This window comes from Pocillopora verrucosa, chromosome 9 (assembly GCF_036669915.1).
Source record: "Pocillopora verrucosa isolate sample1 chromosome 9, ASM3666991v2, whole genome shotgun sequence".
NCBI lineage: Eukaryota > Metazoa > Cnidaria > Anthozoa > Scleractinia > Pocilloporidae > Pocillopora > Pocillopora verrucosa.
Genome location: NC_089320.1, coordinates 17335806 through 17361832, shown reverse-complemented (window position 1 = coordinate 17361832; position 26027 = coordinate 17335806). Strand labels below are relative to the sequence as shown.

At 35.6% G+C, this 26027-nt stretch overlaps 1 protein-coding gene across 5 annotated transcripts; it reads left to right on the top strand.

Annotated features, from left to right (window-relative positions):
• The first annotated feature begins 5141 nt into the window (after positions 1-5141).
• LOC131778201 (cytochrome b-245 heavy chain-like) lies at positions 5142-25600 on the top strand. 5 transcript variants are annotated; one of them, XM_066171987.1, is made up of 20 exons: positions 5142-5208; positions 13110-13205; positions 15219-15329; positions 16246-16333; positions 16748-16881; positions 17332-17359; positions 17458-17530; positions 17852-17932; positions 19032-19161; positions 19357-19449; positions 19751-19822; positions 19955-20017; positions 20833-20887; positions 21226-21289; positions 21725-21761; positions 22049-22131; positions 22422-22542; positions 22691-22759; positions 23206-23327; positions 23649-25600. In XM_066171987.1, the coding sequence occupies exons 1-20, from the start codon at positions 5167-5169 to the stop codon at positions 23770-23772; spliced, it is 1686 nt and encodes a 561-aa protein (XP_066028084.1). In that variant the 5' UTR covers positions 5142-5166; the 3' UTR covers positions 23773-25600. The 5 variants fall into 5 exon arrangements, with proteins under 5 accessions (XP_066028084.1, XP_066028085.1, XP_066028087.1 ...); XM_066171988.1 differs by lacking the exon at positions 5142-5208 and adding an exon at positions 8497-8759; XM_066171990.1 differs by lacking the exons at positions 5142-5208; positions 13110-13205 and adding an exon at positions 14442-14581.
• Positions 25601-26027: the final 427 nt, after the last annotated feature.

The window sequence follows — 26027 nt, the reverse complement described above, 5'->3', positions numbered from 1 at the left end:
TCTCCAAGATACAATCCCTCACGTATATTTCTGCGCGATTCTTCTGAGCGTGAGAGCTCCGTAATGCAACAGTAAACACACTAGGATCTGTTCCTCCATGAACACTACCCACCTTTCCAGCCAAGGAACAAGAAAGCCGTATTGATCTTTGGCGGGTTTCTTAGCAACAAATTCCTTTAGCTCTTGAATAGCATCATTATTAGAACTCGAGGTTTGCGCTTGGAGAAGTGTTTTTCCAACTCAAGAAGAGACCGAACGAATTCATGGAATTGAATTCTTGCCCATTTCAGAACCACAATTGGTTGAGATCCAGCGTGAAACCGCAGCAGACTCAGTATTACAGTGCCTTACTTAAGTAATATTGCAAGGCTGGCCAGATCAGAAAGAAGTCCTACCCTCAGAATTACATCCCTACTTCATTGTAAGAGGTGAGCTTACTGCACAGGATGGAATCCTCTTCAAAGGTTTAAGATGTGTAATACCTCTTACCTTGAGGCCCAAAATACGCGAACGACTTCATGGTGTCCACACAGGAGTTGAAGGCTGCCTGCGACGTGCGCGTGAAACAGTCTACTGGCCTGGCATGAATGCTGACCTTCGCGACTAGCCAAGTTTGATGTGTGTGCTACGTACCAGAAAGATCAGCAGAAGGAACCACTTATCTCGCACAAAATCCCAAACCGTCAGTGGGAAACAGGTGGATGCGATATCTTCCATTTTGAAGACAGAGACTACCTCTGCGCAGTAGATTATTATTCCAGCTACTTTGAAATCGACCAACTTAAAGACAAGACTGGCAATGAAGTGATCGAAACCCTGAAGCGACACTTCTCAACACATGGAATTCCCAACAGGCTGCAGACTGACAATGGTCCGCCCTATAGTTTTCGTGAGTTCCAACAGTTTATGACAAGCTATGACATTGAACATGTTACTAGCTCTCCACGTTACCCACAAAGCAATGGCAAGGCAAAAAATGCTATCAAGACAGCTAAGAATCTGCTAAAGAAATCCAAGGCAGCTGGAACAGACCTCTACCTAGCTCTATTGGCTTGGAGAAATACACCCTCTGAAGGCCTAGAAAGTTCTCCATCACAAAGAAGGTTGGTCGCCGTACTAGGACACTGATTCCTACGACTAATGAACTCCTCAAACCCAAAATAGTTGAGAATGTCCGAGGAAAGCTCTTGAAGAGAAAACAACTGCAAGCCAAGCACTACAACATCAGTGCCAAGGAACTTCCGCCCCTGAGAAAAGGAGAAATTGTGCGTGTAAAGCCTACAGACAGGTCTGGTAGATGGTTCAAGGCTCGTGTAGAGCAGCAAGTGGATGTGAGATCATATGAAGTCAGGACCGAGGATGGAAAGATCTTCAGGAGAAATAGAAGACACCTCCGAAACAGTAAAGAGCCAGCATGCACTAGGGGCAACCCTGAGCCCATCCACATGCCGGAACAGACTCACCTGTCCGAAAGTCTCACCATCCCCAAACCTGCTGTCAGTCCTCCAAAAACCAGTGCTCCTTTTGAGGTACCACCACTTAAAGAATCTCGATAAACAACTTGTTCCAAGGAACCTGAGAGCAGCTCCCAGACAGTTAAAGTGTCGGAGCAGTCTTCACCCCCCAAACCAGTTGTACGTCCAGTTACCCGAAGTGGCCGAAAGACTCGACCATCGAGTCACCTTAAGGACTTTGTTGTTGCCAAATGACATTGCTTATCATTCCTTTTACGTTTCAAGAACTGAGGATATTGTTGCTCGATCATTTAGTTCTATTGTTTGTATTCATCCGTGCTTAGTTTCCTTTCCCTTAAACAAGAAAGGGTACGTGTGACGATATGTCAATTGTCTAGATCAGCCAATCAACATTTAGTTCGACCATGTGCTCGAGTTGTTGTTGGCCGTTTTGACAATATGGCCGTGTAGCATTGCTTTGTTCCAGATTAAAGTTCCGTTGAGTTTTTTGTTTATGAAGTAAAGACACATGATTTACACAGTGGTTTTGGTGGATGGAGAGAAACATCCACCAAAACCACCATGGCAATTTCTACTACTTCTTTTACAAAAGAAGTGACCCGCTATTTGGAGTACATAACCACAATCTATTTCTTTGTATGTAGAGATATTTTGCAAAGTTCTTAAGTCAGCACCTTTTATTATTGAAACCATAATCATAACATGGTGCACAGTATAGAATAAAAAGGTTCTGGTGTGGCAATCATGTAATCTTGAAACAGGAGAGTTTTTAACTGACTTAAACAGATATTTGCAACAAAATTCCAGATCCAGAAATTTCTTTCACTATTTCTGCTAAAATCATAACCTTTAAGTACTACAAATCAGCACATCAGTAATTGTTATCAGGGGTCTGAAAATCTTCCACATTTATTTCAAGTAACCTTTAATTTCACATGGATGAATAAGTATACACTCGAGATGCAGAATGTCTTACATTTTACAAATTATTTCCCTTTTTATGGATAGACAATGAAAGGCCTTTGCCTCATTGGTGAATCAAACCATTATATACCATGTATTTTGTGATAATTGACCACAATAGAGGACAGCCGTTACTAAATGTTTGTTTGTTTGTTTATTTGATTGTTTTTGCTCACAATATCCAAAGCAATGGAGGAGATAAATTTAAATAGCAAATTCTATTACCGGTAATGGTTAAAATTAAATAACATTGGAAGATCAAATTAATCTTGTACTGTTTAAAATACAGTTTTGGTTTCTTGCTTATTCCAGCCTCTTAATATTCAAAAGCATTCCATGTCATTTGGTGTTCTTTTGTGTCACATAACTTGAAAAATAAACAGAGAGAAAGGAATCACAAAGGATTAAACTTGAAGCAAAAGCAAAGTTTAAGTTGAGCCATAGCTAATCCAAATACTGAGCACTTTATATCGTAACCCATTAAGCAGTAAAGTTTATCTATATGTCTGCCAGCTTGTCACAAGTCTTACCCCTCTCCTCCAAAAGTCTCTATAAACAAATTTTTCTTTGTGGTCTCTAATTGATGATAAGTATATTACAGCTCCTCAATTTCCCTCTCAAGACAAGGTAACTCTAAATTTAACAAAGTAATGGACTTGATAAAACTTAAACTATAACTCAGCTGGCTGCTACTCGCAACCTAACATTCTTGATATCAGTATACAATAATCAATGTCTTATAAATAAAGAACCCTACTGCTTAATTTTGCAGTGATCACCTTCCTCCTTTTCATTTGCAGACCAGACTGGAACCTCGGTGTGTTCGCTTGTTTTGAGTGGGGATGGAAGAAAAGGAATCATGCCTCATATCTGATTTATTAAACTGGATTCGTTCTGTCAGTATACATGAGTGGAACCACCTTGTTCTCTGAAAAAATAAAATTTCTCGCATTTTTATCTGTGCTTTGCAGTCAAACTTCCTAGTGTCTTGAACAAGAAATCTTCCTTTCTTGGAAACAAAATCTTTGTTTCCAGCCTTCTGTAATAGGTAAATATAACAATGTAAGATGAGCAATAGTGTACTTCTCAAGTTAATTTTTTGGAATGTGACAAAATGGAAGTGTCATAGCGTGATAAGGAGCCAACATATGATTGCTTGATAGACAGCAAAAAACGCAGAATTGCATATATTTTCTCTTTTGTCCGCAGCATATATTAGTGAAAAGTTCTTATAATTGTTAACTTCTAAACCATCTTCAATTTAGCCAAGATTGAACTGTTATCATGTTTGTCATAAAAGTATTCCGAGATCAACGTCATATGACCCATTCATGAGTGTATTTGTCCTTTCGGATTAGCAAGCCATAGGTGACAGTAGTAACACAAAGGTCACGGATAAAAAGAAAATATTATGTAGAGTACTTCTTCTGCATCTTTTCGTTTCCTTTTCTCTGCAGCCGTTCTATCTAGGCCGTGCTGGCAATTAAACACTTTCCTTCTCAAAATTAGGAAAGGCACACCAGTAAAAAACGAATTTTTGAGCCTTAAATATCTCATGCATCTTCCCAGAGTATTTTGTGCCTTCTGTCCGAGAAAGGAGGTGTAAGCATTTAACTAACCCAAACGATTCCACAATTGTGGTAGCCAAATGACATTGCTTATCGTTCCTAAGCCATGCCAGAGGACTCGAACTAGATAAACTAGTGAGAATGCACAATAGCGAGACATGACTCCTCCTTGAGAGAGTGTTCAATTTGGACATGAAAGCAAAGCGTGGTAATGCCAAAGAGCTATATCAATATATATATATATATATATATATCAATATATATATATATATATATATATATATATATACATACTAGTGTTCCCGAAACCTTTGTCGTCAATCCTGTTTCAAACTCCGCAATAAGTTCATACGCCTTATCAACAGAATTAACGTATCCTAAATTATCCTCATGTCTACCATCAAGCAATGGTTCGCGCTTCAAAATTCCCGCCATGCTGTTTCTGTTTGTTCCTCAAGAATCATGGGATTTACAGCTTTAGATGTTCGGCTACATCACTCGCGGATTTCTGAGAATCTTCGGTTATGTTTTGGAATTCATTAAATATTCCATCTCAGTCCCTCCCGACCGAGGTGGTTTTGGTGGATGGAATCTAATGCTTACCCAGGTGAGAAGATTCCGCTATGTTTGCACTTTGCAGAACACATGTAGACCACATGTAATTAAGACCATAAAAAGGCATTATGTCCATATTTGGATATTTCTGGCGGGAACTTTCGGGGACCGCAAAAAATGGCTCCGGCTCGTTAAAAAAATGCTCAGGCTCAGAGCCTTGCACAATAGCAACCCCCAGCTGTCACAGACACCTTCCTCTGCTCGTTTGTGCAGTTATGCAAGGACAGTCAAAAAAGCGGGACAGCAAGTCAAATATAGAGAACAGCTAATCACAACCGCGTTGATATCGTGTAAGTAAGATGATTATTCCGCGTCTGTTCACAGATCGGCAGAGGGTAAGTATCTTTTTTAAATATGATTTGAATTCTACCATTGTCTCGAGGTCAAATGACAACGATGTTTTCGTCACAAGTTCTATGCGGTCTATTTTTAAACTGACACGAAATTCTTTTTATCAAAAGAGAAGTTTTTATAATTTGTTTCCACTTGCAGAGTTGTTACGTAACGGGCCAGGAAGGCAAAACGAGCCAATTCTACTGAGCATAATGGCTTTTTCAAGAAACGACATTGCAAGATACCTTTTTGTGGTATGTGTGGATTTTATAGCTGTTTTTCTAGATTTGTTTGAAAAGAAAATGGGATCTATTCCATATCTTATTGGATTAATATGCACAGTTTTCGATTCAAAGCAGACGTTTCCGTGATTGCGAGCGACAATGCAAGCTATAATTATAATACTCTGTTTGGGGAAATCGATTAGCTACAGCTTAGATTTGTGTTTTTCGTGTAAAATTTTTTACTGCAATGGTTTTAATTTTGATGGTCAGGTACCATTTTCCGTTAAGAGAAAATCGAACAAGAAAGACAGAAGCAGAACTTTCATATCCCTCAGGCTCGCCTTTGACTACCTTTCAAGAGGCCCTTCAGATTCATTGGAACTTGTAAACATGCAAGAAAAGAATTTTTATTTTCTCGCTTTTCTTCTTAGCTTTGCCTTTGATTATCTTAAATTTGCTTCGGTGAATTCTCTCAAAATTTTTACATTGTGTGAAATTTATCCTGCCAATCATTTAGAGGCAAAAAAAATAGGGGTTTCAAAGGCAGTTTCCTCGCTATTTGCAATTTTCTGTTTTCTTCGTCTAGCTCAAATTTGGTGGTATGAATTTTTTTTATCAACGGGCACTAGGAAGTGTACAAATATCTTTTTCGGTCCAGAAAATCTTAGGAAATTCCATCGAAGGAAAGGCGAAAAATCTTGGTCGAAACATCCCTGATTTCTTTGCCGTTAAACATTACGTAATGGCATAGAACTTCGCTGAAATCTATATCCAAGCATGCGTAAACTTTCGAGTTGCCTATTGGCAATCTTTCCCGCTGTGTTTTCTTTTCCGTTGACCTCTTTTTCAGGCGTAGAAGGCCTATGAATATTACGGGTGCAGTTGCTGGAAACCCTACATTCCATCATATAAAAACTGTATTGCGTTAAACTGTTTTAAATATACCTTTTCAGGTAACAATCGTGCAATCGTAACTAACGTCTAACTGCAGGAATGGCTCCGACCCGTAATTGGATGATAAAAATAGCAAAGTTAATAAGTTATATCTTAACTACTTGCTCGTGAGTATTGTTAACCGCGTGTCTCGAAGCGGAACAATGAAATATCAATGTGAAAATGCCGGTATGTCAAACAAGAAATGGCTACTATAAACGAAGAGAAGGCAGAGTCTATCTTGCTCAGCGAGGTCGTTCAGCAATATTCCGGCGATGAAAAATTCATCCGCTGCCAAGCTCCGCTAACAAAACTCATTTAGTCAGTTTAGGCGGACGACCAGAGACTGGAGCCACTCCTGTATTTTACCGCTGACAGAAATGGCTCCATTTCCAATATATTTTACGGTCCAGAAAATCTTAGGAAATTCCATCGAAGGAAAGGCGAAAAATCTTGCTCGAAACATCCCTGTTTTCTTTGTCGCAAAACATTACGTAATGGCATGGAACTTTGCTGAGATCTATATCTGAGCATGCGTAAACTTTCGAATCTGTTGCGATCTGTCGCCTATTGGTAATCTTTTCCGCTGTGGTTTTCTTTTCGGTTGACCTCTTTTTCAAGCGTAGAAGGCCTATGAATATTACGGGTGCAGTTTCTGGAAACCCTACATTCCATCACATAAAGACTGTATCGTGTTAAACTGTTTTAAATATACGTTTTCAGGTAACAATCGTGCAATCGTAACTAACGACTAACTACAGGAATGGCTCCGACCTGTAATTGGATGATAAAAATAGCAAAGTTAATAAGTTATATCTTAACTCCTTGCTCGTGAGCATTGTTAACCGCGTGTCTCGAAGCGGAACAATGAAATATCAATGTGAAAATGCCGGTATGTCAAACAAGAAATGGCTACTATAAACGAAGAGAAGGCAGAGTCTATCTTGCTCAGCGAGGTCGTTCAGCAATATTCCGGCGATGAAAAATTCATCCGCTGCCAAGCTCCGCTAACAAAACTCATTTAGTCAGTTTAGGCGGACGACCAGAGACTGGAGCCACTCCTGTATTTTACCGCTGACAGAAATGGCCCCATTTCCAATATATTTTACGGTCCAGAAAATCTTAGGAAATTCCATCGAAGGAAAGGCGAAAATTCTTGCTCGAAACATCCCTGTTTTCTTTGTCGCAAAACATTACGTAATGGCATGGAACTTCGCTGAGATCTATATCTGAGCATGCGTAAACTTTCGAATCTGTTGCGATCTGTCGCCTATTGGTAATCTTTTACGCTGTGTTTTTCTTTTCGGTTGACCTCTTTTTCAAGCGTAGAAGGCCTATGAATATTACGGGTGCAGTTTCTGGAAACCCTACATTCCATCACATAAAGACTGTATCGTGTTAAACTGTTTTAAATATACGTTTTCAGGTAACAATCGTGCAATCGTAACCGACTAACTACAGGAATGGCTTCGACCTGTAATTACCAGGGACCGCGCAGCAAGTTTTCGAGTGGGGGGCTAAAGAAGAATGCGGGAGGGAAATTTTTTTTGTTAAATTGTTTTTTGTTTAATTTATTTTTATTCTTGCAAATAAGTGGGGGGGGGGGGGGGGCTTGAGCCCCCCAAGCCTCTCCCTCTGCGCGGTCCCTGATTACTGGGATACCTGTGGTAGCCCAGTCATAAAATGCCTTTGTTTTTTTGTTGTCTTTTTTTTTTCCTCCGCCACAAAATGAAAAAATTGCGCAATAGTACCCATTGGTCATTGGGCCCTCAACGCAATGACAACTAACTGTGATCCAATGAGGTGTTCACATGCTGATCACGCGTGTTATCTTGATGATGAGTGACGTTGTCATGCATGGACAGGGCCGGGTCACATGACGAACCACGAGATTTTTGCTCATACGCCTCTTTTGTCAGTCGGTTTGCATTTCAGCGTGTCTGGACTACGATCACCTGTAGCATTATGGCGCAAACGCTCAAAATACTTACAGACGCATACGTAAGTCGTATTGTTCGCGGCCAATCCACAATAAATATATGTTATTTGCCGGCTGGGAGGTCCGTATGGTGAAAAACTGTGACCGAGGTCTTGAAAATACTGCCCGAGGCCGTAGGCCGAGGGCAGCATTTTCAAGACCGAGGTCACAGTTTTTCACCATACGGACCGACCCTTAGCCGGTAAATAACATATTTATTGTTTTTAAACTTGACGAAATTCTTTCCGAAAGAACCCGAATGATTTATGGACGTAAATACGCCAAGATCTTCCATAAACTGAACAATTTTCGAGTGGGTAAATGGTAGTTAAAATAGAGGTGATGCAAATTTGAGAGAGATGCCTCAGCGAAACATTTTAATTTCCGTAACGATAAAGGTGATTTAAAAGGCTTCCAAACAAACTTTGAAAAATTATTTTTACAAGTATCTGTCACAATCTGACACCTGTCAATTAGAGAGCGCGCAAGAAAAAAAAAAGCGTAGGAACATTTGAAAACAAACAGAACTAGTTTGGCAAGGACTGTCACGATAATGTTTTCTTCAAAACAGTTAATGATCTAACGGAAAGTATTATTCACTCTCATCGACCATTCATTCATGTACGAAGATTTACCTCTGTTCATTAAGTAAACGGCGAGGAAAGTAATTGTGAGTAAATTCAATTTTTTTATTTTGAAGTTGTGAGAGTTTGCTCGTTTGTTTGCTATAATGGCGTGTTTAACTCTGATCTTTCCTTCACAAAAACTAAATTCGAACGGCACACTCCAACGAGACACGAGGGAATGTAATGCGGCCTTTTCTCAAAAAATTCCTTCAATTTCTGTTGTGCAATTTAAGGTACAAATGTCCAAATTGAACGGAATTGGAAAGACTCACCAGGAGCGTATATTTGTTGTAGAACTTAAATTAAAACTTCGCTCGCTCTTTCACTATGGACAAATTGCTCGAGAAAATTCAGATATTAAATGAATGAAAGTTCCATCGTTCAGTTTAACTGTAACCAAATACCTCACGTTTCAACTTTCTGGGTACTTTTTGTGAACGATTAAAATTAATTGCAGACGGTTTTTAGGCCGCTTGTCAACCAACGTAATGACACTATTGTTTATACAAATTCATTCTGAAACCAATATTTTTCTGTCAACCAAAGTGATTTGATAGAGAGAAAAGAGAGGATTCATAAGTTATTTATCGGCTTGAGGTAGTGACCGACGTGTTTGCTTAAAAATACTGCCCAGCCGGAAAACGAGGTATATTTATGAAAAATGACAACTAAAGTTGGGATGTACTCGGCGACTCACGAAAGCGTTACCGTGGCCCGTGGGCAGAGATAGGAAAATACTGACCGGGTAAAGAACCAATCAGATTGCAAGATTCGTTACCGTGCCCTCTAAAAAAACAATAAAAGATGTTATTGAGCGGTAATTTTGGAACGGATTGAGTTGCGAACACTTGAAAGCCATGAAAGCCTTGAATGCCTTGAATGCCTTGTATGTCTTGTATGCCAAGTATGTCAATGTTGAAAAACATATACTTGTTGTAAAAAGCAAAATCTGAAATCTGAAACCAAACTGCATATACTCTATGTAATCTATTGAACAACACTACTACTGTAAGACTGAAGAACAAAACTCTAATGAATGCAAACTGCTTGTGAAGAAAGATGCAATGTTGGATTCACTTGATGCCAGGGAACGTAGCTACGATAACAGTGCGAATGGTATTAATTTCACGATCAGAAAGGTGAATCTTAAGTTCGTTTTCATTGTAGTTGTATGGATATTCTTTTTTAAAAAATACATGATCCAAAATCCTGTGTTTTTTGTGTATGATGTTATTTTGAGAAGTATTGTTTACGCAATTGTCTTGTCACAGGCGGCCCAAGCTCACGCTACGAGAAAAAGCCAATGATTAATTCATGAATTAAATTTAAGAAAGAATGGGTAGAACGTAAACCACGTTTTCTGTAAAGTACACGAACCATCCTAACCTCATTTGCCAACTGCTTTCCAGGCATCATCTGTAAAAAATCTCTTCAGTTTTTTCTCATGTGAAATTTTTCAGCTAAAACCGCGGCACCCAAAAAATATCTCTCACCTTGCCTAAAAAATTTTCAAAAGAAATTTTCAAATTTTCACAACTTTGCCTATTTCTGCTCGTAGGTCCAGCCAAGCCCTTATGGTCATTGGCCCCCGCAATAGCCGTTAACAACGGCTTATAAATTTAGGCGTTTAGTGTTAACTTGTAAACCTCCCTGAAGAAGTTTACGACAGTTGGACAAACCGCGTCTGAGAATAAAAAAGTTTTACAACTACTGTTCGCACAGCGCTGCCCACTAGTTTAGTTTTAAATTTTTTTAAACCTTGTTTAAAAAATTATTAAAAAATTATTGAAAAAAATATTAATAAACGTTTGAGTCGGAGCTATTCCTGTCAGTGGTGAAATACAGGAATGGCTCCAGTCTCTGGTCGTTCGCCTGAACTGACTAAATGAGTTTAGTCAGCGGAGCTAGTCAGCAGATGACTTTTTCATCGCCGGAATATCGTCGAAAGACCTCTCTGAACAAGAAAGGCTACCTTCCCTTCGCTACACGTGAGTAACCATTTCTTGTTTGACACATCGGTGTTTTCACTCGCATTGATACTTCATTGTTCCGCTTCGAGACACGCGGTTAACAATACTCACGAGCAAGGAGTTAAGATATAACTTATTAACTTTTACTATTTTTATCATCCAATTACAGGTCGGAGCCATTCATGTATTTAGTCGCTAGTGCAATCGTATCGAGCCGCCATGTTTGATTTGCACGTTGACTCTTTTGAAGCTCGCGCTATGTTCGCACTCAGATCTTGCGCGGTCAAAAGCCCTATGGAGCTTCCTTAAGTCTTCCATGGTGATCTTCTTTAATCAACAGGAATCACTGTGAATATTTCCTCATAGCACTCTCATCAATTTCATTTGATACGACCAGACCTGAAGTAATCTTAATTTCCAGCCAATCAGAATAAAGACCATACGTCATAGAGCTTTAACAGCCCTTGACTTAAAGTGCTGCATGGGTGGAAAATTGCAATCAATCATTCAATTCAAGATTTGTTTGCTAAGTTTCTAGATCAGAACAGACAGGGTTGAGTGAATTAATCACTCTGCTGAGAGCCAATCAGGTTACAAGGATCACCTGAGTCCAGTAATCTTAAAATGGATGCAATAAAGTAATCAAAAGATAGCTTTAGATGCTTGATCTAAACTTTCTGGCCCGTAAAAAAACCTTTACTTCTATTGTGAATGTTGTTCAATTGAAATGTGCACAATATTTTTATTTAATGATGCATTGCAAACAACAAATCTTTAAAAGTCTTTGTGAAGATTTTTGAAAGCTTCATGATGTTGTATTTTTTAATTATTGGTGTTTATATTCAGCATTAATTATATAGAGCTCAGTAATCCTGTTAAAATTCCATGAGATTTAATGATATAAATTTTCTTTGAATATATTTAACTAACTATTTCATAGGGTTTTTGTACAATATGGTAAACAGTATCACTTTTTCCTAGACACCCACACTTTAGAATTGTGTTTTTGCATGTTGAGTGATTGATTGTTTGTGATTAAACTTTTGTGCTTAGACATGCAAAGCTTGGTACAGTTTAAATTTTTAAAAATAATCATGTACAAGATGTACAAAATCATGTAAATCATGAAAAATGTTTTTTTTGGTTCACTTTCATCTACACTATCTTCTTTGAGCTTCTGTGATACAACAAATTACATGAACTGCTTTTTACTTCCAATAACAGCTCATTGATTTCAACAAGCCAATTATTCTAGGGCTTTCTGTGTTTTGGTATTGTTCAGGACAGGATTACTTTTATAGATTGCACAAGGAAACATTTAACTCAGTAAACACATTATCTTTCTGTTACTGAGTCTAAATAAAAAGCAATCTTTGTAAAGAAAACTTTGGTTGTCCAGCATAGTACCCTTACTTTGTTACAGGCAGAATGCTTAAAGAATTTTGTTCAAGTAATACTGGTATGTCAAATGCTTTCATCTTGGTCCAATGAAGAATTGAAGATTGTACTCTTCAAAAGAACAGAAGAATCATTTGGGAATTGTAATCTGAAAGTCAAATATCTTGAATATTCCTCAACATATTAAAAGTTAAATAGTCCCTAATTTTTTAGTATTGCATATGTCTTCTATGAAAAAATGGTCTAGAAAACATAATTTATCAATTACAGCCTAAGAAAATATAACTTTACAAAGTTATTAATTGAAAATAGTTTGCTGCAAACTAAACAAGTCACAGATAGAATCTCTGAAATCTGCATGCTATGCAGCAGTCTATAATATTAAAATAATTTCTGTTCCTGACTAAGCGCGACAAATTTTTCTGAACATCATAGCTCTGTTAAGTTTTTGGTGTGTTAATCAGTTGATCATCTTTTTCGAAAGGATTTTAAGATAAAGATAATGAATTATAATGTAGATTATGGGAATTAAACCCCAATTGATATTTATAATTTTAAATATGAGAATATGTGTATAAATGATTATTGCAAGTCTGGTCTTAAATTTGTGTTTCAATAGAATTGCCATACACCTCCTGCACAGGTTTGTGTCTGTTTTATTACCCCCTGGAGTCTGGATAATTTTCATTCTTTTCCAGTTAATTCTTTCATAAAGTTTAGCTTTAAAGAGACCCCCACTCTCCCCCCTTCTTTCCATATAAACTTTCAATGACCCTCTCACCATCAGAGTGGTGTGCATATTTTTTGCAAAAATCTGCACAGATTTGAAATTGCTGGTACCCTTCAAAAGCAATGCTAGCGATGGATTCTTTAATTATTTTATAATTTTGTTTGATTTTGGCAGAAGATCTGTCCTGTGGCTTAAAGTCATACTTCAATACATTTTTTATCACAGACTAAAATCTTTTTTTTAAATTCAATATTATAAATCATGGTTGTTATAAATAACTGAACAATTTTTTTCAGATGATCTGGATGATTATAAATGTTGCACTCTTTGCCTCAACATACATGAAATATGGCACAACAAAAGAGTATCATTATTTGAGGATTATTGTCAAGGTACTGTTCTATTTTATTTATTGATTTTTCTGACCGACAGATTTTAAGATGTCTAGGCAGGATGTTGCTTGCTGCTGTTTCATTCAGTCACAAAGTGAACCTTGGGTTCGACTTTCAAACTCCAAACTGAACATATGACAATTTAATTAGTCTCTCTAGGATTAACAGGCAATTTGATTTTGGTATAACAAAATAACTTTTTTAAGAGCCATTTCACAGTTATTAATTCCTTTTTTTGATATATTTATAAATACGTTAATTTTTGCATCAAATTTGCATTTAGCAAACAGGTTAATGAGAAAAATCAACATTGGAAACTCTTAACAATGGTCAATACAGGACATCTCGCACAGAAGACTTTTCGCACAAGTCTTTTAGCACAAGTTTTGGACCGTTCGCACAATTCTTAGTGGTCATTTCGCACAATAATTATAGGTTAGAAACATCAGTATAAAAGGTATACTAATCGATACCGATTAGACATATCACCTTCACATGTCACTTTCGATAAGATCCAACGGCGAGAACGTAGACATTTATTTACGTAATAACTTCAACTAGATCGAAACGCTTGTGAACACGATCACTATTTCTTACTTGAAGAAAGGAACAAATCTTTCTCTCTAAGAAAATGTAAAGAACTCCCTAATCGAACGATTACTTCTTCTCTTACACCATCCCCTACAAACATACGAACATGACGACACGACCCTTACAAAGAACGCCATGTTGATTTCGAAAGTAATTATTGTCACCAATCCTCCCTCCTCTGAAGTCAAAGTAAAAACCTGCAAACTGTTTCACTTTTTATTTAAAAGGACAAAAGACCTATTTACAAAATATCTGTGTAAATATATAAAATTCAAGTTCACGGCCATGTTGCCCGACGAATCATGCATATTTAACTGGCTACTCGGTCAAGACTCATAGAAATTTAGACCTTTCCCACATTCATTTAAGCTATAGTACATATTTATATCTATAGTACATAGATTTCTTTATTTGTTTTGATATTAAGCTTATATGATTACTTATAGAACGGCTAGCGTATAATCTTTGAATTATTTTGAATTCTTGAAACTTTCGTGAAATCATTTGTTTACATCACAGTCGCTATGACGCTTATCGATCGATACTGAACTCTCCATCGCTTAAGCAATTGTCATTAGAATAATTTGAAAGGTTACTACTTGATAGATTTATTAAACTTTATGATCTTTACAAAGATTACAGATCGAACTTGTCTTTCTACAAGATCATTAGTTTCTACCTACATTGACACGTTCAAGTTGTCAAATCACAACATTTGCACATGCCGACATTCGATGTGAAGCACTCTCTGAATATCGAGTTATTAACGTTGAACTGTTTTTGCTGTACGTATTACCAGTATGCCTTATTTTCATTATGTAACGAAGATATAAGAAGCAAGTTTTTCTATAGCTTTATTTGAGACTCTCACAGATCGATATGCTGTTTGAAGGCGATCGAACACGGAGGGAAGACTAATGACAAGTACTTTCGAAATCAACATGGCGTCCTCAGTATGGGTCGTCATATTTGCATGTTTGTAGTGGATGATACTGTCAAAACTAAAAGGTTTTTCGTTCAACAAAGGAAAATTTATGGATGTAGTCGTTCGAATAGGGAATTCTTTACATTTTCATAGAGAGAGATTTGTACCTTTCCTTTCTTCAAGTAAGAATAATGATCGTGTTCACGAGCATTTCGATCTATTTGAAGTTATTACGCAAATAAATGTTTACGTTCTCGCCGCTGGATCTTGCGAAGGTGAAATGTCTTATCAGTATCAATCAGTATAACTCTTATACTGATGCTTTTCACTTATAATTATTGTGCGAAATGACCACTAAAAATTGTGCGAACGGTCCAGAACTTGTGCAAAAAGACTTGTGCAAAGAGACTTGTGCGAAATGTCCGGTTATTATCCACTAAGTTAAAATAAAAACCAATTATCTCAATTTTAAATAATTATGATTTTTTTGTTCTTAGGGTGGACTCCCTTTTGCTCGAGGTGCTGCAATGGTGTTGAACTTCAACTGCATGTTAATCCTGCTATTCATGTGCCGTAATATCATCTCTCTTCTCAGAAGTAATCTCGATGTATGTTGTTTACTAGATAATAATGCAATCCAAATTTTTGTGTTTATTCTGAGGTTAACCTTAAACTCCTAAGATCTCATTAGTAATTCTCCTTACTGTCTGCTTTACAATTCTTTTGGTGTTACCTCTGAGAATTTGTTAATGGATACTTTTCTTGGTTCTCATCACTTGTCTCCTTGATTTTGTATTGATATTGTAAGGAGAAATTCTGTCTTGGTCACTCATGGGAGTTAAGGGGTTAAGCTTTGCTGCTATGTGATTGGTCAGTTTTATGTGTTATTAGTCTTACCATTGAGTTTATGTGTCATGTTTGACTTATCTTGTTTGTCCAAGAAATCTGACTCAGTCTTGACTTCAGTTCTACAATTCTTATGATGTATATATTTCTGTTCTGTCAGAGTATTTTTTATTGGATCAACTTATAATCAATCTAATTGATACTTCTCTTTTTTATCTAACTGTGCAAAGTTATTACAAATAATACGGAAATAGAGTATAAATATCCTACCATATTGTGCAGTGGTTATTTTGTACTGTAAAAAAAACTGTTTCACTGGTGAGCTGAGCAGGCCAAGCTTCCCTCTTCACTTTACTTTTCCCAACTTGTGAAAAATGAGCAGAAACACTTGGCAGGAAAAGAAGCAATTGGATAATTAATGACTTATTAGAAGTTTTGGTGTGTATAAAGTATTGCTTGGTATTTTTAATCAACATTTCTATTTTGACAGGTCCTATGGGCTCATCAAAATATGGCCCAACTTGTAAAATACTCAGTGATTCTACACACCAAAACATATTAAGATATATTTATTCTCATTACTTGTCTACTTGATACTGTGTTGACATTTTAAGGAAGATTATTCTGTCTTGGTTACTCATGGGAGTTAAAGCATAAACAGAATTCTCATTTTCCTAGTGTGGTTGGTGTGGAAGTATCATTAGCCTTTTGGACAAGAATATAACTTTCCATAAGTACTGTGTTTACACAATCTGCTTTTTCACTGGTGAGTGAATTGTATGATAACAAATCCTTTATCCAGAGGATATTCATGGGATATTTATGTGTAATGTCTATAGATTGAATATGTTGGCAAATATTGACTGAGATTAATCATAACTTCCTTATGTGGTATAGTTTCTTGTCAGGGGTATTTTCCCCAGAGCTGGTATATTCTATGTTCATTGTGATAATCAAGTCCAATTGCTTTAGTTTTCATTAGTTTTTATCAAAACTCAGTTGAAGAGCACTTCTAAATTGCATCTAGTTACTTCATTGCTAAAAGTCAATGAAACTGAAAGCAAGAATAACTGGAAGAGAATTGTTTTATGGAAGAGAATATTATTGTAAATGATGATGCCTTCTCTTTCATTAAAAAATTTATTAAAATATTTTTGCTTAATTTGTTTCTTGTTTACAGTGGTTCACATATGTGGCCACTGTTTCAACTTGACAAACCTTGTTGAGAGCCAATCAAAGGCAGACACAGAGATTGAAAAGCATCTGAGTCAGTTGGATGACCCTTGGCTAAATCCTATCAGAGAATCTGGAGTTGTAAGTTGAAAGCAATTATTTGATATTGAAATCTGCAACCTATTGGAGATAATGAATTTTTTGAAATGAAATTATGGCTGTATCATGTAAGGCAAAGGTATGATTGAGCTTTAATCCGTTAATCCCAAAATAAAATTAGTAATTCTCCTGACTGGCTGCTTTACATTCCCTTGTAAATAAGACAGGAGAATTTGATGTTTTGTCAAGGTAGCACCCTATGATGAGCTTGTCTGTTCTCATAACTTGTTTGCAAGATAACGTATTTGAATTGCAATGAGAAGTTACATCTAATATGGGAATCACTTTGATCAATTAACATAATATATGATTAATACATTAATTGTTTTCATTTGTTATTTGACAAAAGCAAGTTGAATTATTTCAGTATTTTTTTTATCTCAATAATTGTAATAAGGTATGTTTTGAGGGTATTGTTTTTTTTATCCATAGGATCCTGTATCAGGGTTGTTTCAGACAGGTATGAGAAAATGCTAGTTGTGAGATTAATTTACTAATCAGATTGAAATAAAAGAAAAAGAAAAACACTTGAAAATAATGTTTTCCTTTTTAATGCAGTGGCTGGGATTACAGGTGTGGTGATGACATTGTCATTAATTCTCATGATGTCATCAGCAACTGAATTGATAAGGTTTGCTTTTGATTATTTAAAATTGACTTTTTTTAAGCTTTTTGAGAATTTTTGTATTGATGAAGGAGCAGTTTTTTTTTTAACTCAGCTTTTTATATTGTGCATCAATTTGTTGTGTGGGCCTATATAGACATGGATTTTCCCCTTAAGAGCAGCTGTGGTTTACTTCTGATCAGATATATTGATTCAAAAATTTATGTCACATCAATTGAAGTCTTTACAAAAAGTTCTGTTGCATAATCATTAAAAATTCAAATTCTTTCTAATAAAGTAAACAGGAAGTGTCACTGTTTGATGTGGTGTTTATATTCTTCTATGCAGGAGATCTTACTTTGAGACTTTTTGGTTCACTCACCATTTGTTTGTTGTCTTCTTTGGCTGCCTTGTTGTGCATGGCACTGGGTAATTACTCATTTTATTGTGTCAGTAATTATATAATCAATGAAAAATTTAAGGAATTAATATCAGATATGAAATAATCTTAACATTTTCTGCGCTTTGAAAAAATCAAAATTGTCCACCTACTATCAGCGTTAAAATTTATTAAGTAGATGGCTCTTGTTTTCTCAAGACACTCTGTTCCAGTTATGATATAGAAAGTAATTCCTGTATGTAATTACCCAGTGCTAAGCACTGGGTAGTTACTAATTTTATTGCTGGTAGCAATTATATAATTAATGAAAAATTTAAGGAATTATTATCAGATCTGAAGTAATCTTAACATTTTCTGAGATTTTAAAACCTCAAAATTGTCTACCTACCAGTAGCTTTAAAATTTATTAAGTAGATGGCTCTTGTTTGCTCAAGACACTCTGTTCCAGTTATGATTTAGAAAGTAATTCCTGTATGGGAAGCTTCAAATTTAGTTGTCTTCCTTATTAAATCCTTCAAATGTGTTGGCCTCCATCAAATAGATGGTTAAGGAGTAAAAGTAGGTCTCTGTTAATTGCTAGTTATTCAGTTCAGTGAGGAAAATGTTGTAGAAGATTATGATAGTGCCCCTAGTTTCCCTTTAAAAAATTTAAAAGGGGCCTTTGGGAGGGGAGGGGGGGGAGTGAGTTTTATGAACCAAGTAAGGTGTTACAGCCAGAAGCTCATCTCAAGTTCTGTATTATCAACTGACTCTGAGTATCACTCACCCTTCCTGGATGGGATGCTATTTCAGAGAAATTAAACATCCCCCCTAGTGGGTGTCTCGCAATGCACTACTCATTTATACCCTTGCTTATAAGGCAAGAGGCACTGTAAAAGTAGAATGCTAATTCCTTAAGAACACAACACCATGGCATAGTCATGGCTTAAACTCTAACTCTTACTTTTTATCCTGCTCATTGGACTAAAAGAACAGAGATGCTACTTGTGAATAATATCTACAGGAATTTTTAGGAGACTCCCCTTTGATGGTTTAGAGATTTGACTGAAATCTTTTTCATATTCAATTAATTAGTGAGCCTTTTTAGTATGTATAGTTCTCATGAATCACTTGAACTTTTTTTTGTAGGGATCTTCTGCGTTATCAAACTAACGTGGATGAGCATGATCCAGAGATCTGTGATAATGTAAATTATTGGAAAAATCATTCAACCAGCTGCTACAAATTCAGACCACAGCTTAAAGCATCTGGAACAATGGTACCATTACTTCCTTTTTAAAACTATTTACCTCATAATTGACACCCTCTACATGAAGCTTAAAAACAGCAATCTGCTCTCTTTAACTATATTTAATGAATCCACATAATCTGACTGGTACTCAAGACAATGGCCAATTTGTGATGCTGAACTGATTATAAGTTTGTGATAATGGACAATTTTGAATTTGTTTAGACTTGTAAGTTTGTGATTTTCCCCATGATCCTGTATGGTGCTGAACGGTTACTCAGAATATACAGATCATTTCAGCAGGTGACAATTCTTAAGGTGAGATCATATGTCAAAGAATGTAATTTTATTTTTGATGATTACTTTTAGCACCCATTCAATTCATTTGAACTATTTACCATTTGACTCATGTCTAATGAATAAATGTAAAATGCTCAACTATATCGGGTGTACAACATCATGCATTTAATGAAAAATGAAATTGAAAGTTAGAGTTGTAATGTGTCCAACAATAAGTAGTAAGGATTCTTGATATATAGTTATAACTTTTCTACTATCATTTAGTATCCATTCTTTTTTGAAGATATATTCTCTTCTAAATAATTTCTTATTTTGTTAGGTAATAAAACATCCATCTAGGGTGCTTGAAATTCAGATGAAGAAGGATGGATTTAGATGTGAAGCAGGACAGGTAAGAGATGCCATTTGAACTTATTATGAACAACTTGATTTGACTTAATGAGTTTCTTCTGAACCAGCCTTTGATTCTACTAACTCTGTAGGGAATGAGCTATATTTAATGCCCTACTTATTTCTGTTCTAGTACATTTTTCTGAAGTGTCCTAAGATCTCACATCTGGAGTGGCATCCTTTTACTTTAACATCTGTAAGTATGAATTTACAGAACTTGATTGCTTTTTCAAGAACTTTAATTAACTCTTTCACTCCCAAGATCAAATTAGTAATTCTCCTTGGTATCTGCCATACAATTCTTATGATGTTAGTTCAGAGAATTTGGTATTGGATCAACTAATAATCCCATGATTGATATTCTTCTCTATTCTCATCACCTACCTGCTTGATATTGTATTGATATTGTTAGGAGAAATTCTGTCTTGGTCACTTGTGGGAGTGAAAGGGTTAAGTGATTGTGTATTGTCACAAAGGATTGTATTTTTTTTGTCTCACTGCACTCTGAGATTGGTCAGAAAGAAAAATTTGCTTTTGTCTCTACCAGTCTGATACACAATTTTTTATGTTAATCTGAAATCAACTCATTATGGTTTAACTCTCCTTCACTTGAGTCCATTTGCATGCAATTTCTTTGGTTTCCCTGCTCATATATCATTTGACAGTTGATCATTGAAAATAATCATGAGGAATTTGTTGTGAAAGGACTGTTAACAGTGGTATGGCTACTGACGTTGTGGCAACCTCAGAGGGTTTCATTGTCAGATTCAAATGAATGACAATGATTCTGGCTTCAAATAATAAGTTTGACTCATTCACTGACAACCATTTTTTGTGGAACTTGTCCTTGACAGTCATATTTATCATTTTTTATTGGTTATTAATGTACTCTCAAGAGTCTAAATGCATGCATACATGTGTGACATTCATTTGGTACTCAGTGACGAGGTTTTAAATATATATTTTTTAAGCTTAGAGTCAGGTTTTCACAAAATAACATCTCTTTTCTAGGCCCCTGAGGAGTCCTACTTCAGTGTTCATATCAGAAATGCTGGTGATTGGACAGGTAGATACAATTAAAATAGAACCTTTATCTTTTAGTTAGAATGCATGAAAAGGCATTGCACAGAATGTTTTCTTCTACATTCAAAATAAATCTCCCAATCTCTTGTAATAAATATGTATTTTGGCAACTTCAGGTTTTACTTTCTCCACCAAATAATAATCTTGATGGAGATATTAGATATAATCTAAAATTAGACACCTTTCCAGACTTCAGATTTCCAAAGGTTGGCATCTTTGGGTTAGTTTACAAATTTAATGTCAGTAATCATTTTTACTTTCTTGTACACTTTTCTTTATTTATACTGTGCTTCTTTTAATTGACATTTGTGTATTATTTAGACAGTCTACACAGGGAGTTTGGAGCAAATGACAGTGGAATGAAAGATATAAGCTCCTGTCCAAGGTTATGAATGCAACTTTTTTTTTAAGTATTTGAATCTTAAATTTGACAGTGTGCATACTTTTTATATGCATTAATACTTGATGATTAAGGTTGGCATGAGATCTGATCTTTTTAGGATCCTTACTGTTAGTTGATTTGTGATTTTTCTTGCCCTGGCACCAAATAAGTAATTAACCCTTTGAACACTTAAGAGTGACTCTAATTCATCCTGAATCAAACATTAAGGTCGCTAGCAAAAGGAAGATATCACCAATTATAGACTGAAGCTTTTGATTGTTAATTAAACAAATTCTCCTCATCAACACCTGAGGAAATGTATAGAGAACAGTATGAAAAATATGCAAACTGATGTCAGGGTGTTAAGGGTTAAGAGCCAAAGTTTTCTCAAAGAGGGACCATTAACTGAAGAATCTGTTTGATATTTTCTTCCTCTAGTTTGGCTGTTGATGGCCCTTTTGGAACATCAAGCACTGTAAGAGGCTCTAATTTCTTGTTATGTTGGTTATAGCAGAGGTAGATCCAGGCTATTTCTTAGAATGAGGTGTACCTCTGAGGAATGATGCTGACTACAAGGAAGAGGGGGAACCCCTTGTACCCTTTCAGTAGATCCACCCCTGCAGAAGGAATGGCTGCCATCTGAACACATTGAACAATATTTTTTCACCTTTTCACTTTTTTTTTTATAACAGCTGTCATTTATTTGAGATATAATTGTATGCTTGTCTCCTTGTTTATTTTATTATTTTTGGATTTGTTTAGGATGTGTTCAAATATGATGTCGTAATGTGTATTGGGGCTGGTATTGGAGTAACTCCCTTTGCATCAATATTGAAATCAGTATGGTAAGTACCTTTTTAATGGTGAAAGATTTTATACCCTTTGTTATTCTCTGATTCAGCTGATAAATTTTGTCCAACTCTCAATGCATCTTAGTTTAATTACATCCTCTCTTGGTTTTGTTCAGTCTTTTCTGTTTTCTGTTTCTGTTTATCATTCAATTGTATAACTACTCTTTTCATTCAAAAACAGTAATGGTCATCTTTTGTTTTACATAAAGTATGCATTCTTTGACTATGGATATAGTTATTTAACAGTGACTGTTAAAATTAAATTTAGTCTCTTCTTGCTACAGGTATCGTGAAAACAAAGGTCATTCTGACCTTAAGATCAAGAAGATATATTTTTTCTGGATCTGCAGAGATGAAAAGGCCTTTGAATGGTTCACAGACCTTTTAAGGCATTTGGAAATTCAGGTAAAGAAAACTTAAATAATTTAAATCACTCCTGTCATATAGATGACTATACATGCTTGTGAAACTTAGATTATTCAAAACATTTGGAGTTAGAAGATCTCCTTTGAGGTAAATTACAAAATGGATACTCCTTCACCTTAAATTTCAGATGGAAGAAATGAATAGGAAGAACTTTGTGGAACATCACATATATCTCACAGGATGGGATACTAACTTGGTAAGACAACTTTAAATAAATGAGCAGGCTTGAAATATGTATTGTAATTATTATTTAAACTAGGGTTTGGTATTTAGTTGATATAAATTATCTTTGCTATTTCGTGCTTTGAAAATTTTGTTAAGGGGAAGGTAGAGTCTAAGGAATATGTTAATCTGTTTTTGCCAGGTATATTTTTGCAACTAGAAGAATGGACTTAGTTGAGGTTTAATGTTAATCTTATGCTGCTGAGCTTATTCAGGTCTTTTTCAAGGCAAATACAACCTTATGGAGTCTATGGCATCCTCCCTCCTAGTGATTTACACTTTATTTACATGATATACACTTTGCATCATTTTCTTTCCCTCCCCATAGGGCCCAAAAAAAGATTGAGATGTAATATTTAACATGTAGCTATCATGTGGGTTTTAGAAAGAAAGCGATCATGAATTACCTGTTTATTTCAGGCAATTCAGTCAATTCTACATCAGGGTGAAAAAGACAACATAACACATTTGGATGCTAAGACACAGTATGGCAGACCAGAGTGGAGCAAGATATTTAAGAATATTGGGGAGAAACACAAAGGGTGAGTGACAGTATTGGGAAGTTCAGGAGTAGGCTGCAACAGTGAACTGAAATGTGAACAACAGTTAACTGAAATGTCAACAACAGTGAACTGAAATGTGAAGCAAAAGAGCTATGGAAATCAAGAGTTGGTGGCAGATATAGCTGTCTTAAGATAAGCTACTAAAGTTTTACAGTACCTAAATTACTCTGTTCTAGTCTCATTGCACATCAGTTACTTCAACCAGCTTGTTAACTAGAAAAAGCACAGCTCCACTTTTTTTGTAGTCCAAAGAGCTGAAGTGGTGAACTGATAGTAACAATATTTCCTTCTTTGTTGTAGGACAGAAATTGGGGTCTTTTTCTGTGGACCAAGTGGTTTATCACATGTGTTACACAAAAAAGCCAACCAGTATAGTAATCCAAGTACAGGAGTCAAGTTTTGTTACAACAAAGAAAATTTCTAATTTTTTGGAAGAATGCAGACTATAGTTTGTAGTCAGCTTCTTATTTGACTGAGCACTTAAATTGAATATTAACTACCTTGATATATTTCTATCTTGCAAAACTATCTGGTAATCAACATTATTAATCCTTTAACCCCCAGAAGTGATTTGCGTAACTTCTCCCAACAATATCCATACATTATCCAACAAACAGGTAATGAGATAACTCAAATTTATCAGTTAGAGATTGTAATCATGATGTAACACTAAACTATTGTAACTAAATTACAAGGAAATGTGTTACAGCCAGATAGGAGAATTAACAACTAGATCTTGGGAGTTAAAGGGTTAATATAAACAACTGTGACTAGTATCTTATTTCTCCTTACAATATCACTCCTGAATCAAATATTAAGCTAGGTCTGAGAATAAAGGAAATGATGACTAACTAAAGAAACTTTTGATTATTCATCAAATTCTCCTTGTCACCATCTCAGGAAACGTACAGAGCACAGTATAGAGAAAAAGCATACTGGTGCATTAAGGTTTTAAGGGTTTATGATGAATTTAGATGTATTAAAAAAAAAGGAAACTCTTGTCATTTCTTTTAAAGGAATAAGGAAATCCATATACATTTATGGCACCTTAGGCCCCCATGTACTTTGAGAGGGGAGATACCATCACTACTTTAAAATTAACCAAAACTAGTAAAAAATACTTTTTGAGCAAGGACATATTATTGCCACCTTTTTAAGAATTTACAAACTTAGTGAAAAAGACTTTTTGAGCACACTGATTGGCTTTTAACTTAAGTAAAAAAATTAGTTTAGGACTTAAGGTATAGAAAATATATATTTGTAAAAAAATGAGCGTAGGACTTTAGGTACAGAAAATATGTATTTGATGTTTAATTGGAATATACACAAGCAGTGATTAGCAATTATTCAGGAAAGTAGAAGTACATATCCACCACTTTCACCTAAAACTGAGGTGAATAAATCACTTGAGAACCAGAAAATTACTTGCAGTATTTTTATCAACATACCACAAAATATTCAGAAATGAAACTCTTAATGGACACTTCAATATTCTGCTGCTTGGAGGTGAATAGTACCTGCTAATCACCTCTGAGGAAGCCAATCTGCTTATGAAAAAAAATCATCATTCACCTGCTAGGTATTCACTAGTATAATTTATTATTAATGTACATTAGACTTATTATGAAAATCATGATTAGTCGAGAGCATTCAAATGATGTACTGACAGTGAAGTTGACTTGATAAATGCAATATCTACGGCAGATATTACCTTTGTTTTATCAAGTTCAAATTATGCCTAGTTTCTAAGCCCCTTGTCTTTGTAGTGTTCTCAAACTTTTGCCAAGTCAGAGAGAAGTGTCATTTGCAAATTGTTTCAAAAATGTTATCATAAAACAATCATTAAATTTGGACTTTACATGATATCATTCTCAAACTCATCCAATAATTGCTTCTTGTTCACCCCATTGGTACAAAAATTGGTGGATATTTACCTTGCCACTCACCTCTACGGTAAAGGTATTTGTTTCTCTAACGGAATTTGGAACAGACACCCCTATTTAAATAATCCATATGCCAGTTACCATAAAAATTAAAATGTCATATCAAATAGGAAATTTCACTGCTGTTAGATGTAGCAAGGAAACTTTACTAAACAATGGTGCAAGATTTTAAATCTTTATAATTAATTTTTGAAGAAGTTGTAACAAATATTGGCCAAACCCCAAAACTTAAAACAAGTTAATCAGAAAGTGTATTAAATGAGACCTACCAATATCTCACTGGTGTATACCGGTAGCTCATAATTCTCATGACTGGTGTGCTTTTAATGTTGTGTATTGGATGCAGAGTAGACCATGACAACTTTTAATTGATGAACAGATCATTTTCATTCCTTCACTTACTATGTAATTCAAACAAAACTAAAATCATACAGAATCTCTAATCCATCACATCCCAAGGAAATATTTAACTATACAAGAAGCAACATTGAATACAGTTTACTGATACCTTTGAAATCTTTGTTGAAAAAAAATTGAAAGCTAATTTCTCTGTGGGAAAATTTCATCCTTCCAAGCTTTCTCTAAGTGACTCAATTCACCCCCACTTTATCCTTGATCTTAAGGGTCCACGACAGTCATGGACAAATACCATGAAAGATGTTCCAAACTGGTCATTCAAATTGTTGTTCAAATCTGTTGCTCTTCCTCAAGTCATTTGCAAGATAAAGAAGATAGA

Bases quoted from the DNA above. Each gene is read 5' to 3' on its own strand.
- LOC131778201 (XM_066171987.1), top strand. From the start codon at position 5,167: ATGGCTTTTTCAAGAAACGACATTGCAAGATACCTTTTTGTG. The intron at 13,206-15,218 runs GTACTGTTCTAT...TTTTGTTCTTAG, and splicing joins ATTTGAGGATTATTGTCAAG to GGTGGACTCCCTTTTGCTCG. The intron at 20,888-21,225 runs GTAGATACAATT...TGTATTATTTAG, and splicing joins AAATGCTGGTGATTGGACAG to ACAGTCTACACAGGGAGTTT.